The sequence below is a fragment of the Doryrhamphus excisus genome, chromosome 12 (assembly GCF_030265055.1).
Source record: "Doryrhamphus excisus isolate RoL2022-K1 chromosome 12, RoL_Dexc_1.0, whole genome shotgun sequence".
NCBI lineage: Eukaryota > Metazoa > Chordata > Actinopteri > Syngnathiformes > Syngnathidae > Doryrhamphus > Doryrhamphus excisus.
In genome coordinates this window covers 9,582,644-9,595,786 of record NC_080477.1, presented here as the reverse complement: position 1 = coordinate 9,595,786, position 13,143 = coordinate 9,582,644, and the positions used below count along the sequence as shown (strand labels likewise).

The 13,143-nt window shown below is 39.4% G+C and overlaps 1 protein-coding gene across 1 annotated transcript; it reads left to right on the top strand.

The window, feature by feature from the left end:
* Positions 1-61: 61 nt before the first annotated feature.
* stk16 (serine/threonine kinase 16) lies at positions 62-5,465 on the top strand. Its single transcript, XM_058089379.1, has 8 exons — positions 62-473; positions 971-1,085; positions 1,256-1,475; positions 1,545-1,678; positions 2,372-2,459; positions 2,722-2,850; positions 2,971-3,092; positions 3,350-5,465. Exons 2-8 carry the CDS (start codon positions 1,000-1,002, stop codon positions 3,486-3,488), a joined length of 918 nt encoding a protein of 305 aa, XP_057945362.1. The 5' UTR covers positions 62-473; positions 971-999; the 3' UTR covers positions 3,489-5,465.
* The last annotated feature ends 7,678 nt before the right edge of the window (positions 5,466-13,143 follow it).

Here is a 13,143-nt window from a genome sequence, read left to right as displayed (position 1 = left end):
AATCTTACCATTTCTGCCCGGACACCCCTTGACCCACTGCTTTTGAGATTCGTGCATTTGGTTCGCCTCTTCCAACTGGGATTTTAATTAATTTAGCATCTGACAATTTAAGTACTCTATTCGCCGTATTTTTGTTGTGAAATGCCAAACACTGTTCGCGCTACCTTCTGCTTGTTATCGACCCTTTCGTCAAATATGTATATGAAGCAGAGAACGTTTCTTTCACACTCGATACACTCTTTACTCGATACATTACAGAAATATACACTTTTAGGTAAATATAAAAAAATTATTATTGTGACCAGTGACTGCCAACCCGCCATACATGCAATTTCAAAGTTTGGCCATCCAGTCTGTAGTGGCGCTCGTGTCCTAGCCTTTAATTTATACTACAAAAGAAGAAGTAGCTCACACGCTCATAGGCGAACCAGGAAGCTAACTTAAGAAAATGGAAACCCCGGTGATGGTAACAGGTAAGGCTACGCTGTATTGTTAAATATGTGTGTATTATTTGATACAATAATGTCGCATTTATTCTGTATTTGTAAGGAAAAGTTACAGTTACGTTTTAAACGGGTGTTTTTGAAGGTCTGGTTTCAATGTTTACATCAGGTAAAGGTAGCATGTGGAGTCAGCATTTTGGATCATTGTATTGTATTTTGAAAGTATTGCTCAGTTTTTGTGCGCTTTCACTGACTGACGGTTCTGTCTCTAGTAATTATTTTTTAGTCAAAAACCTAAACCCACAGGACACAGCTGTCAAAATGTAAAAAAATACTATCTTTACAGTGTTCTACAGAACAACACTCAAGTAACTTCTGAAATTCTGGATCTAGAAGTAAACATGGCTACATTTTTGGCATTGTCAATAAAAAAAACATAAAAAAACTCAAACGTTTTAATTTGTTTGTGCAGATGATTTAGTTAATTACTGTCTGTCTAATTTGCTATGTGTCCATGTATTTCACAGGCTCGTTTTGAAACAATGTTACAGTCAAAATGGGGCAGAACATATGTATTTGCTCCCGTGGCTCCATCACCATTGATGGCAAAAGATACTACTTCTTGCAGAAACTCGATGAGGGGTATGTATGCAAATGTACTTGCAATCTTTACATTAAGTCTGTGTATAGATTGTATATTCTGAGAAATTACTACTTTCAAACCCGCTGTGGGAAATGGCTCATTCATGCATAAAGACTTTAATATCAGTTTATGGTTGCTGAATGTTGAATCGTAAATGTTCTCTCTCTAGTGGTTTCAGCTATGTGGACCTAGTTGAGGGGGTAAAGGATGGACGCTTCTATGCCCTGAAGAGGATTCTGTGCCATGACCGAGAAGGCCGCCAGGAGGCACAGACTGAAGTGGAGATGCATCAGATGTTTAACCACCCCAATATATTGACCCTGGTGGCGCATACATTTGTTGAACACAATGGAAAGAGTGAAGCCTGGTTACTTCTGCCTTACATAACAGTAAGTTGGAGTTTTAGGACTATGACTGAAACATTTGTAGTAACGTATTGTCTGTGTGTGCAAAAACAGAAGGGCAGTCTGTGGTCAGTACTGGAGAAGCTTCGAGAAAAGGGGAGCTCAATGCCTGAAAAACAGATTTTAAAAATATTCCGTGGGATCTGTTTAGGACTCAAGGCCATTCATGACCAAGGTTATGCACACAGGTAAGAACTTTCCATTCACATTCATTCACATCTGCAGTTCTTTAGTCCCAAGAACACTTCATGAGTGTGAATGGTATAGTATAATATTATAATACGATATTGTACTATACTGTAATACACTGTACAGTCATCCCTCGTTTATCGCAGTTAATTGACCCCACCATGATTAATGGAATTTCTGCAAAACCTGCTTATTACTTTCTAACTACAGTTTTTACTATTATTGGAGCCCTATAGACATGAAATAGCACCCAAATAATGTACTTAAATAATGTACTTATTCTAAACCATTGTTTCAAAAGGGAGTGTGGAAGGACAAAGTTTCCACTTCCACACAGAATGAGCGGATAACCTTTTTTTCACTCAATCATGATGGACATGACATGACTGGCTCCATGCAATGTTAAGCTAATGTAATCTAATGTTATGTCTCATCAACATGACATTAATAGCGCCTAGCAGGCCTGTCACGATAATGGATAAATCCATTTATTGAACGATTAAAAAAAAAAGGTCATTATTAGCTAAATTATCGTGGCCAGACGACATATGACTTGTCTTTCAATATTTGTTGACTAATAGTCAACCACGAAATGGCAATCATTCTAACCGTGATGTTGTGAGGAATGACTGTACAATATTAAATGATACAACACTATAATATTAGGATAATATCTTGCTATGTTTCATCAGAGATCTTAAACCTACAAATGTGCTTCTGAATGAAGAGGACAGTCCCGTCCTGATGGACTTGGGCTCTATGAATAGAGCCCGGATTGAGGTAGGAATCGATCGGGACACCAAAGTGCCCTTAATTTCCCCAAATAATAGTCCTTTTTAGTCTCAATGATACAGCAGACAGCTGCATGACCCATCTTGACAGACTAGTTGGATGAGGTTACTTATTTGCTTAATAAGTGTTTGCTTTAAAAGTAATTTAAAACCGTTACTGGTGGCTCATATTTAGTGGTAAACGTGACTTGTGAGAGACGTTCACAGTAGATTACTTTTCACATTACATAGAATACATTTCTGAATTGTAGGTTCGAGGCTCCAGAGAAGCAATGACCTTACAGGACTGGGCTGCCCAGAGATGCACCATTTCTTACCGTGCCCCCGAGCTCTTTAATGTCGAGAGCTACTGTATTATTGATGAGCGCACAGACATCTGGGTAAAGCTTATTTCACTTCTACCCCTGATTGTTTTTTTTTAAGTAACATTAACATTGCTACTGTGGGAAAAAAGATTTCTCAAGTTATTTATTTGTTTTTCTTCTTTCTGCTTCTTTCAGTCACTGGGCTGTGTGCTATACTGCATGATGGTGCTAGAGGGCCCCTATGACCTCGTGTTTCAGAGAGGGGACAGTGTTGCCTTGGCAGTCCAGAACCCTGTAGTCATCCCCCAGCCATGCAGGTGAATTTTCCATACGAGTAATCATCAAACATAATAATTTTTGAACTTTCACTGTTGCCCTTGATGTCTGAACTTTGACATCACAGAGGTAATCAGGCATTGGTAGCACCTTTCAACAGGCTGTTGGTTGCTAGTTTACACATTCACAATTTAGCATTCACGGCCCTGCAAACCTGTGGATTATTGGTATAAAAAAATAGATTTCCATTTCATTTTATTGTAACGTGTAACATGACGAGCCTTCATTTGTGTCCCAGTTACTCAGAGGGACTGCAGTTGCTGCTGAGCTCCATAATGACGTCAAATCCTCAAGAAAGACCGAACATCAGCTGGGTTCTTGACCAGGTACAGGACCTGCAGAGTTGCAGCCCAAACACCCAAACCAACATGGTCTAAGCAGGACATTTTGCACACATGGAAGAACACACTATCTCATGTTTTAAGCTTAGGAATCCAAATAATTTATTTACTAGACTTGTGTAAAAGGTACAGACATTACACTTAGTCTGGGAATGTTGATGACATTTATATTTGTAATAATTTGCTGCTTCAACTCGTGATCCAGATTAGGCTTAGAGGCATTAAATAACATTTCTGTTTTTTGGAAAATATCCTACACATATCACATATCCTATGAGCCTTTTTGTTAAATTAGGTAATTATACACCGTCAATTTGATGTAGAGATACGTTTTCCAGTCAATATTAATATCATTCTAATTTGCTTGTTAAAGCCACACTGAGGTTGGGAGCCTGATTCTCTAGAAAGCCAATGAGCATTTCCCAATTGGATCAGTTATTATTTTAAGAAAACATTATTGATAGCAATTTAGCTTGTTTAACTACAAAATGGATATCATAGTTTAATGCTCCAGTAGATACTGATAGTAGTGTACAGTGACGAGTTGATGACATTCCCCACCAAAAGAAAGCCGTTTTATTACCTTTCAATTATGTAGTTATTATATCTGAACGTTTTTATTTTGGTGTATAACTTATTTTTTGCACACTTGTTCTTCAATAATAATGGAATCCATCCTATTCAGTTAAGTCCACACCCGCACAAGTCCTCATACTGCAATACCGCGTGTAAACAAACGGCGGCACTGCATCATCACAGTAGACCAAGATTCCTGTCTGTAGACTTGATAGTTGGAAGAACTGTTTGCATGGAAGGGGGGGGGGTCTGTTGTCATTGTCTAATACTGTTGAATATATAAGCAGTAAGTAAGTACATTTTTTATCTTTTTGTTTATCTCTTGACCGCATATCCGCATAACTTGTTCCTACCACTTGGTTTAATTTGATCAAAATTAAAAATTAGAAACGTTTTAGGTGTTACTTTTAATTTTGTTAAATAATAAAAACATGTATTTGTATGCAGTCATAAACTTCTGTTATCTCATCGCTCACCCTCAATGGATCACTTAATTATTCTTGATAGACTTGTATGGTACTTTTTTAAAAATCCATTAATACTTTGAACGCCTTATTTTCACCATAATATCATGGCACACTGGACCATAGGTGAATGAAAACAGTTCCTATTCTGCAGTAAATTATTTTAGTGGTGATTTTACTCTGTTTCACAAGATGTTTTCAAGCTAATATTGTATATTTTATATATTGGTAACTGTATGAAGTTTGGGTGTTATTTATGGCAAGTACTAATGCTAAACGTTTTTTTTTATCATTTTTTTTTCTCATGTTACTTAATTTAAAGTTGTGGAAAGGTTTTACTGTTTACTCACTGCACAGAAAATAAACTTCACAATGTTCAGTCAAATGTTTTCAATCACAACGTACATAAATACATGTTCTTATACTTCACTGGTCATTATAATAGCAGACTACTGGATTTAAAAAAAATGCCTTTAGCAAAAACGATCACAGCTAACTTATCCCTTGTATCCTTGGAAAGATGCGTAACAAATACATAACATGTATATTGAATTCACTGCAAATTAATACGTGTTTTACAAATGAATAATTGGCAGTGTAAGATAAATCCAGTTGTGTCATATCGCGTCAGCCTTGAATGAATAGTGCCCTCTGCCTTTTACTTTCCTCTTATTACATTTGTTTTCATGTGCACATTCCCCCGACAACAAATATGAAACTGGTCCCTCAGCTGGATTTATGGGCCCCCCCACCTCCCACATCCACCCAGATCAGTCAGATGTCACACTTCAACCGCTGCCCCAACCCCAATTACATCCGGAGACACAAACACACAGAAATGACTAGACATAAAGAATGCAAACTGTATTTACAGTGTACATTTTTAATTTACAAACAGGACTGTAATTTCTGGAATTTATTACAATAGAAATAATCATATCACAGGGGTTATCTTCCTCAAGTGCTCCCATGAACCCTAGACTCTCCTGCAACCTGCTTTATCCATTCTCAACACCCCCCCCCCCCCCCCCCCGTCCCCCTACACCACCACCACACACACACATTTATACTCATTTTTAAGTGATGTAATACAATATAACTGCATGGTTCAGTCAGTGAAGTTGTAACTGAACCCCTCAAACTTACTTCAGCTCTCAAACCATAAACTATCCTCAGGCTGTATTGATTTGCTATGAATCAATTAGTGAGATATTTAATTAGCAAAGCATTATGGGTTAGTTTCCAACTGCTCCTGCCCGCCAGTGTGTAAGTCTCTTTAAATCATCACATGATGACACTGATACCCTGAAAGTTTTCAAAGTACTTTAACTCCACAAAGAATTTTTTGTGAGACGTCTTTAGAGTTTCACTCTATTTATTTAATGTTTTATTTGCAAAGACTCAGAACTTGTGCTGTCACTCAAGTCCAAATTACCCTTGGCTGCTGCTGAAAGAGGGAGAAATATAGCCATTACGTCAACGCCACCTGAGTGGATGATTTACAGTGTTTCTTTTTTTTTTTTCCATGCAGACGCTTTTCTTTCTGCTCATTAATTCATGGGTGTGTTTGGGTTAAAATGCATAATGAGTTCATTAAGGGGGATTGGCGTAATCAGGAAAGGTATTGCCTTAATTACTGGCTCACAGCCAGACCGATACATTTTCCATGAGATCTGCAGCCCACCCTGTCCACACTGAGCTCACTAATTTAATTAAGTGTACAAAATGCAGCACCCTAACGTCACCCTTGGGGGCAATTATCGCAGTAGAGATTGAAAGATCTCCACCGGGGGTATTTTACTTACTGGCAGGAGATTGCCTATGTCAGTTAGCTGATTGCATTGATTATATTGATTTGTAACAGCTTTTCAGGTAATTTCATCTGCAAAGGTGAGAGCAACATGTTGGCTTAGATACTTTTTATTTATTTATACTTTCTTTATTTAGACCCAGGAATCTCTTGCCTAGTGATTAGATGGAATGGACCTCAACAGCAAGTCTTTTAAAGTAGTAGTTGGGGTGGATGGATCAATAGATTTTATTTGCCGATAAGGTCAGAAGAGGTTTGATGTTGGCACCATGAGTCTTTCTCAAGGGTTACTTTAAAGTTGCGCAGAACAAACACGAATGTCATGTTCTGTGTCATCTATGCAATTGAATTCACAATTTCAGTCACATTGACATTATTATGACATTATTGAACATGAAAACTGAATTCATTCATTCATTTTCTACTGCTTTTTCCTCACGAGGGTCGCGGGGGTGCTGGAGCCTATCCCAGCTGTCTTCGGGCGAGAGGCGGTCGCCAGCCAATCACAGGGCACATATAGACAAACAACCATTCACACTCACATTCATACCTATGGACAATTTGGAGTCACCAATTAACCTAGCATGTTTTCGGAATGTGGGAGGAAACCGGAGTACCCGGAGAAAACCCACGCATGCACGGGGAGAACATGCAAACTCCACACAGAGATGGCCGAGGGTGGAATTGAACCCTGGTCTCCTAGCTGTGAGGTCTGCGCGCTAACCACTTGGCCACCGAATTGGAAGTTGTAGTATCAGTTTAGTTTACCTGGGTTTACTATACTATACTCCAAAAACATGTAGGTTAATTAGACTGTAAATTTTCAGTAGGTGTGATTGGTTGTCTGTCTATATGTGCCCTGTGATTAACTGGCGACCAGTCCAGGGTGTACCCCACCTCTCCCGAAGTCATCAGGGATAGGCTACCTGTAACCCTGAACAGAAGTGGTACAGAATGAATGAGCAAACACCTCACAGGTCACAGACACATTTCATAATAGCAACAAATAAGAAACAGTCCTTTTGAAAGAGTGGAGGTTAGATAGACAGCGAGATTGTGTTGAAACATTGAAAAACACATGCAGTGCAGGTCAAAAGTTTGGACACAAGCTCTCTCTAAGTGAAAATCATTTCAGGTGACTACCTCATGAACGTCATGAGAAAACACCAGGGCTATCAAAAAAAATAGAAGACATAAAATATGTGTTCATTCATAGTTAATATCTATAATTTAAATAGACCTGAAAATAAAGAAAACCCATAGAATGAGAAGCTGTGTCCAAACTTTTGGCCTGTCCTGTATGTACAAAGCATGTGCATGCGACTTAAGTAGGGTTGTCACCATACACTTGAGAGTACATATAGACAAACAACCATTCACACTCACATTCATACCTATGGACAATTTGGAGTCACCAATTAACCTAGCATGTTTTTGAAATATGGGAGGAAGGCGAAGTCCCTGGAGAAAACCCACGCATGCACGGGGAGAACATGCAAACTCCCCACAGAGATGCCCGAGGGGGGAATCGAACCCGGGTCTCCTAGCTGTGTGTGGGCTTTTGCACAAATTGAAACAAAAACCCAAAAAATATCAAGTTTAAAAATAGTGATGGCAGTTTAACCACTTGTGGTGATATGTATTTATATAAAGACACATTCCAGTAGGTTAGTTTTATATTGGCGGGAAAATAACTACAATTCCCATGATCCTTATGGATAAGTATGGAAATAGATGTTACTTTGAAGAAGTCTAATGTTCTGAGTTGACAAATCTTAACTTTGGGGAGAGGGGGGACACGAGATCATGTTGGATTGCAAGGTTTATAGTGTAAGCCCTTGTTGTGCTGTTCGAATCCTGCTTCACCCGCGCTGCCACTTCCATATTACATGTATTATCATTCACAGTAGCGATGCCATAGCTCACAGTCTGATAAGCTTCTGGCTGCCCTGTGCTTTTCTCTTAAATAAGAAATATCTTTGTTTTAATCTTGCGAGATCACGTGACACCCCAATGTAAAGTGTCCGCATCCTTTATTTGCTGACTAACAACCAAACTGACCAACTCTAATGTGCATTGTATTATATATTGTTAGCATAAGACCTTTGCACAGCATTGAAGATGTTATTGCCTGGGTGTTCAAGTTTGCACAGTGCTATAATTTAGCTGCCAAGGTTGTGAGTCTTGCCTGTTTGCGAAGGTGCTTCTGAAAACAAAAGCAATTAAAAGGGAAGTGTGGTTGCAGATTGTTATTTTACTACAGGCCTATAACCTTTGCTGAAAAGGCAAAGGCAAAAGGAGGCTAATAGTTTGATGAGCAGTTCATCAGCACTGATTAAGCGCATCAGATGACAAGCTAATCCCGCGGTGGAGCCGTCATTAATGGTGTCCAAAGAAGAGTAAATTAGCTGATTAAACATGTCCCCACCCAGCCGGTGCCAGGCAGGCATTGGAATGAGGTGCTTCATGAGTGATGGATGAGGAGGCGTGTTTATGGTGCTCGCCAGTGGAGTTGTCACCGAATGAGTGAAGTGTCTTCATCAATTTGGAACCATTACCATGTCAAAAAGGGAGGATGGCGCTTGAGGGAGGGGAACACGAAGGGGGAGGAGAATGGAGAAAAGGCCATCTGCATATGACAAGCGTTTTCATTCTCACACACACATTTGTAGCTTCGCTGCCCCGCCCCCACTCTAAACAGCAGGCTGGTTTACCGTAAGGCTGTTTAATTTTCCTGAAATAGGGCTGTGACAGCTGTGTCATGCTGATGAGAAGAGTGGCGGCCTGTCACATCTCATTTATCTCAGCTCGGATTCAGCTAAAGCTCCTCCCCAGTCTTCACCTCCCTGCGTCTTGAGGTGTCAGACATTTTCTTCAAATAAACAGCACTCCCGGTCTGTAAAAATGATGTGTATTTTGTAAGGGGAGGGCCACGTGTTTACTGTGGAGAAGGACAAAAGTAATAACTGGGAGCTGTTTTTTATTTCATCTGCATTGATTATTATGGGTCTCTTTATCATGTGACCCTGCTCAATTATGCCAATTGGATACCACGGTGACACTGGTGCTGTGGGGCCAATAAAATACAAAATATAAATGCATGGATTTAATCGTAAGCATGTGTTGGAGCCACATGGAGTGGAATTACTGGGAAAAATAAGTTTCTGGTTATATGCATGTAGGTAATCAAACATTATTTAGTAACTGAGTTAGTGTCGTACAGTAGACCAGGGATCTCAAACTCAATTTACTTTGGGGCCACTGGAGCTCGGGTCTGGGTGAGACTGGGCCGCATCAGGTTTTCCAAAAAAAAAAAAAAAAAGCATTTATTAAAAGCTTTGCTTTGGTTCCAATTTTCTACAAGAAAAGCTCAGATAAAACATATGAACAAAAAAAACAATTAAAAAAACACATTAAAAACATTTTTTTTTTTAAAAACTTCGCTTTGGTTCCAATTTTCTACAAGAAAAGCTCTGATAAAACATTCCACTGTTCTCAAATATCTTACTTTTTATTTGTCTACACAAAATAAGATGCAAAATAAATAAACAAATCAAGAATAAAGAAAATCAATCAGTAATAAATAAATATAATAATAATAATAAAACAGCAAATAATAAAAACCTAAGAAACCACATATAGTTGGTGGGTAGACAAATTTTTTTTTCAGATTAAAATTAACAAAGCATTATTAGAGCCCTGTAGACATGACAAAACACGACTATAGTCACATTTATACTCTTTTTATTTACAACATATTGCGCAACTGCAGGGTCTTGAGACACATGCTAACTCGCAAACTAGAGAGCTAGCGACCTAAACGGTAGCCTTCAAGTTATTTCCTTTAAACTTAAATAGCCAAAAACTTACCACTTCCACACGGATAGGGAGGATAACTATTAACAGTTATTTAACCTTTAACATGAACATTAATCAAAACATAATAATTTTTTCTGGGTACATGATACCATGCAGCATCCATATCAAACTTGCGTGGGCCGCACTAACATTAAACTTTCATATCAAGGCGGGGGCCTCAAACTAGTGTCCTGCAGGCCACATTTGGCCCGCAGGCCGTGTGTTTGAGACCCCTGCAGTAGACATATCTTTGTACAAAAACTATTATCATTACTTGTTCTGACAAGTCCACCTGCAAGGTGCTGTGTAATCCTCAGTGGATGTAACTTGTGACTGTGGACCTCCGTCTAAGCTGTATTAATGACGCAAATTGCTTTGATGATGTCAGCAAGATAGATTACCCCACTCCTAACCCTCTTTTGAACCCGGAGCGGCACACAAAAATAAACTGCACACCTTCATACAACTGCAAACACATATCCACATTAATGCCACTTTATTCATTTGAAGTCATTACTTACCTCTCATGTAAAGGAAGGACACTTTTGATTTGAGTCGGCATCAAGTCCGGAATGAGTGAAACCAGGCTGGATTACAGAAATTCAACACCTCAAAATCATATAATGATTAGTTAAACAGTCCTGGGAAAGCAAATACTTTTATAGCGTTATGAACTCCAAATAATCAATGTAAGTAGGCTATTAAGGAATGAACTTCCATCTACCTGTTAAGGAATGTTTAGATCAGGGGTCTCAAACTCCCAAATGCGGCCCGCAGGATGCTAGTTTGAGGCCCCCGCCTAGTTTGATATGGATGCCATATGGTTTCATGAACCCAGAAATGACAGCTTAAAGCTGTGTGCACACCGCTCACAATTGACGCGATTTTGCCCTGCCCATACGCAAGCGAACGAGCCCGCCTGTTTTGCTTTTTCTCTCATCATCCATGACTGAGATCAAAACACTGAAAAATTGTATTTTTTTTTGTTGAAAACCTGATGCGGCCCAGCCTCACCCAGACCCTAGCTCCAGTGGCCCCCCAAGTAAATTGACTTTGAGATCCCTGGTTTAGATTGTTTTATTCGTGCCAGGTTTAAGTCCAAGTCCAAAAGAGGTGTCTTTAGTTTTGTACAAGCAAGGATCTAAATAAGGGGCAAGAGGAATTTATTATTACAGTTTTAGCATCACTAAAGCACTGATGGCGGAACAATCAGACCAAGTTTACAAATCCATCAACTCATTCCTACCCCAGAGACCCCCCTGAGATATAATACCCATCCAGATGTTAAACATAACAGAAAGAAACATGCTTATGAGAGCAGAGATGCAAGGGAGGGAAGGTTGGCGTCTTTCTTACCCGAGAAGCGGGCCTCTGTCTGGGTGTAGGCAAGGCTGGGTAGGTGTAGGGGGGATTTAATTAGAGCAAGTGCCTACATCCCCCTCTGGTCACCTGCAGAGGATTACTACTTGCTGCCAGGGGTTAACTGGCCTGATAAATGGGATCACTGACACTTTTGCATACACACACGTCTATATTGTAGTAGCAAAGAGCTGAGGATAGTTGAGATAGCTATGTCATTGAAAGCGACTGTACAGGGAAACTTACCGAGGCATGTTGCACTCACTGGGAATTTTAGGTACAATTACGCTAATGCTAATTTGATTCAGCTGTTTTGACTGACATTAGTATCGGTATTGGTTGAACCATATTGTATGTTCATTATTTTGGCTGTAAGCTATAGCATGTTTGTGAGTGCCATCACGCAACTATGCTGCTGTAACGTTCCTGACTATTTCTAGTCATGTTTCATGCATGTTACCACAAATAACTGGTGGGAGGAAGGCATTAGTTATACAACAGGTTCATGGTCATTGACTTTCAACAATATTTGATTTGACACTTTTTTTCTGAATTGTTGTATACGTAGGCACAGTAATGGTAATGGTTTTATTTCATTTGAACATGCATCAGATTACAATTGAATGCATCACATAATCAGTTCACAGTTCCACATGTCCAAAAGAAGTAGGAAGAAGCAAAGCTTATTAAATCCTACCCCTCCATCTGGTACTATTACAATCAGTAACTGTTACATTTGTTCACTTCCTGCTTTCCTAATATAGTTTGTTTCATTATTTATTCATTCATTCATTCATTTTCTACCGCTTATCCTCACGAGGGTCGCGGGGGTGCATCGGGCGAGAGGCGGGGTACACCCTGGTCTGGTCGCCAGCCAATCACAGGGCACATATAGACAAACAACCATTCACACTCACATTCATACCTATGGACAATTTGGAGTCGCCAATTAACCTAGCATGTTTTTGGAATGTGGGAGGAAACCGGAGTACCCGGAGAAAACCCACACATGCACGGGGAGAACATGCAAACTGTGAGGTCTGAGCGCTAACCACTCGACCGCCGTGCAGCCCTTCATTATTTATTTATTTATTATTTTTTTGTCACGTACCGAAGTACGAGGTGATATGACCATCCAATGACATAATGGGTACCATAGTAACTGTCAGTATAGTGATATATATAGCACATCATGACAGTCTGATTAAAAAAAAAAAAAGTTCCGATATTTTCATATTCCTATTACCGTGATTATTTTTACAGGCAAAGTGGTATGAAACATGAATGTTGTGAACGTTAATTGTCGTGGATGTATGCACATGAAGAATATCCATTATGCAGCCAATTTGATGAAAATGTGTTGGTGTTTAGTAGCATTTATAAGGTCACACCATGCAAGTTTATCTCAATGGAGAAAATGTTGCTGCGTATTTTAACATAAATCCTGAGCTTAATCAACGCGAAGGCCACGTCCATTAATAACCCAGTGTAGTTGGCTTGATGACAGAACACACTGCATCTAATGGAACAATTTATTTCCATAATGCTGCTTTGTCAATCAGGGCTGCTGAGGCACAGGCGGGGGGGGCGGCTAGTATACAAAATGGGAGGACAGCAAAGGACA

Coding starts and splice junctions, on each gene's coding strand:
- stk16 (XM_058089379.1), top strand. CDS start 1,000: ATGGGGCAGAACATATGTATTTGCTCCCGTGGCTCCATCACCATTGAT. Junction 1,679..2,371: donor GACCAAGGTTATGCACACAG/GTAAGAACTTTC, acceptor ATGTTTCATCAG/AGATCTTAAACCTACAAATG. Junction 2,851..2,970: donor ATGAGCGCACAGACATCTGG/GTAAAGCTTATT, acceptor TGCTTCTTTCAG/TCACTGGGCTGTGTGCTATA.